Source organism: Sphaeroforma arctica (genome assembly GCF_001186125.1).
Source record: "Sphaeroforma arctica JP610 unplaced genomic scaffold supercont1.5217, whole genome shotgun sequence".
NCBI lineage: Eukaryota > Ichthyosporea > Ichthyophonida > Sphaeroforma > Sphaeroforma arctica.
In genome coordinates this window covers 575-2,063 of record NW_014035341.1, presented here as the reverse complement: position 1 = coordinate 2,063, position 1,489 = coordinate 575, and the positions used below count along the sequence as shown (strand labels likewise).

Below are 1,489 nucleotides of genomic sequence, written 5' to 3'. Positions count from 1 at the left end.
ACATATATACATATATACATATACATACTCACACACACACACACACACACACACACACACACATATATATATATATGATATTGCATATATAATATTAACATGTGTGTGTACGATGGAGATGCTAGTGGTTGTAATGGCTGCAAGTCACATACTGTGATGATACTGAATCGAACTTCACCGTTTATGCGATAGTGCTTATGCATGACATCGCAATGCCTCAACTAACTGCAGTCATATCGGACAGTGCTTTTTTTCTGTGAAATAATTCGCTAATCTGCTTGTGAGCCTGGTAAAGTAGGCTTGATACAACCGTATGCTTGCTATAATTAAGCAGAATCATAAACACTATACCTAATATATAGCTTATTGCTGACATAACTTTAATATATAGCTGATTGCTCACATTATTCCAAAGCCAAGCAGACTGATACGATACCATATGCAGTGTACTGTATTTCAGTTACCTGTCTGTTTAAACCAAGCAGAATCATGCATACTATATCCCATACACTGTTCTTGGGTTCGTTCTAAATCAAGCAAAAATATGCACATGTGTTCAATTCATTGTACCTTGTTTATCAGCCAGAGAACTAGCTGTGGAAGGCGACTTCTTCCCGGTGCAGTCTCCGTCATGGTTGAAGTCACCCCATTCTCGCACCACAGCATCTGCAACGTGTTTATATTAAAATGTTCGGTATCTCAGCACACTTGCGTAGTGGATGTTGAAGTAATTTTAGGGTATAGGGATCAAGGGCAAATAGAACCTTAAGTATTCACTACACGTGGATCATTGAGGTTCAAGGACTGTAGAATTTAGGCGTTTCGAGAATCACGATTTTCCCAGCATCAACACAGTCCGCGCAAATAGTAAAACGTACACCACCTTCTCGATATAGACACAAGAAAATTATTGCAACGAGATTTCAACACATCGGGTTTCTTTTTCTTTGAGCTAAGATAAAGGTATGAAAGCAAAATGAACATAGTGGCTATCCTGATAGGCTCTAAAGAACAACAACAAAATATCCAAATTAATCCGAGATCATCGGCTCTCCCTGCGTATGTAACCTAAAACCCTAAAACAAGGAGCTACAGATAGTTCTACCTACCGCTTCCCCCAGAGAAAAGACTGGCGTCCCAGTAAAGCGACTGGATGGGATTACGGTCGGTATGTAGTACCTTGAGCTGAGTCCATTCATTGCGACACCACAGACGAATCTGGCCACCCATATCGCCTGCCAAAGTGTGGCGTGAAATCACGAACGTATTAGTTCTAAGCTTGGGCAAATTGATGCACGTAACTCGTGATAGCCTCGAACAAAGGATCTGTGACATCGTTTTAGGTTATATACTTGATATCAAGCAGGTAGCTATTATGTTTGGGAATGTGGGTGCGGAATGCATAGCTACGTAGATGGCTACAAATACGTTCATTCATTGGTGCAGCAAAAACGGATGTGGCCGTTCTTTTCGCGCGAGAATTCGAGTT

The 1,489-nt window shown here is 40.8% G+C and overlaps 1 protein-coding gene across 1 annotated transcript; it reads right to left on the bottom strand.

The window, feature by feature from the left end:
• Nucleotides 1–570: 570 nt before the first annotated feature.
• Nucleotides 571–1,230, bottom strand: SARC_14866 (hypothetical protein; the record flags this gene model as incomplete). Its single annotated transcript, XM_014291003.1, has 2 exons — nucleotides 571–666; nucleotides 1,110–1,230. Coding segments are annotated over 2 exons (217 nt in total), but the record flags the coding sequence as incomplete, so codon positions are not given.
• Nucleotides 1,231–1,489: the final 259 nt, after the last annotated feature.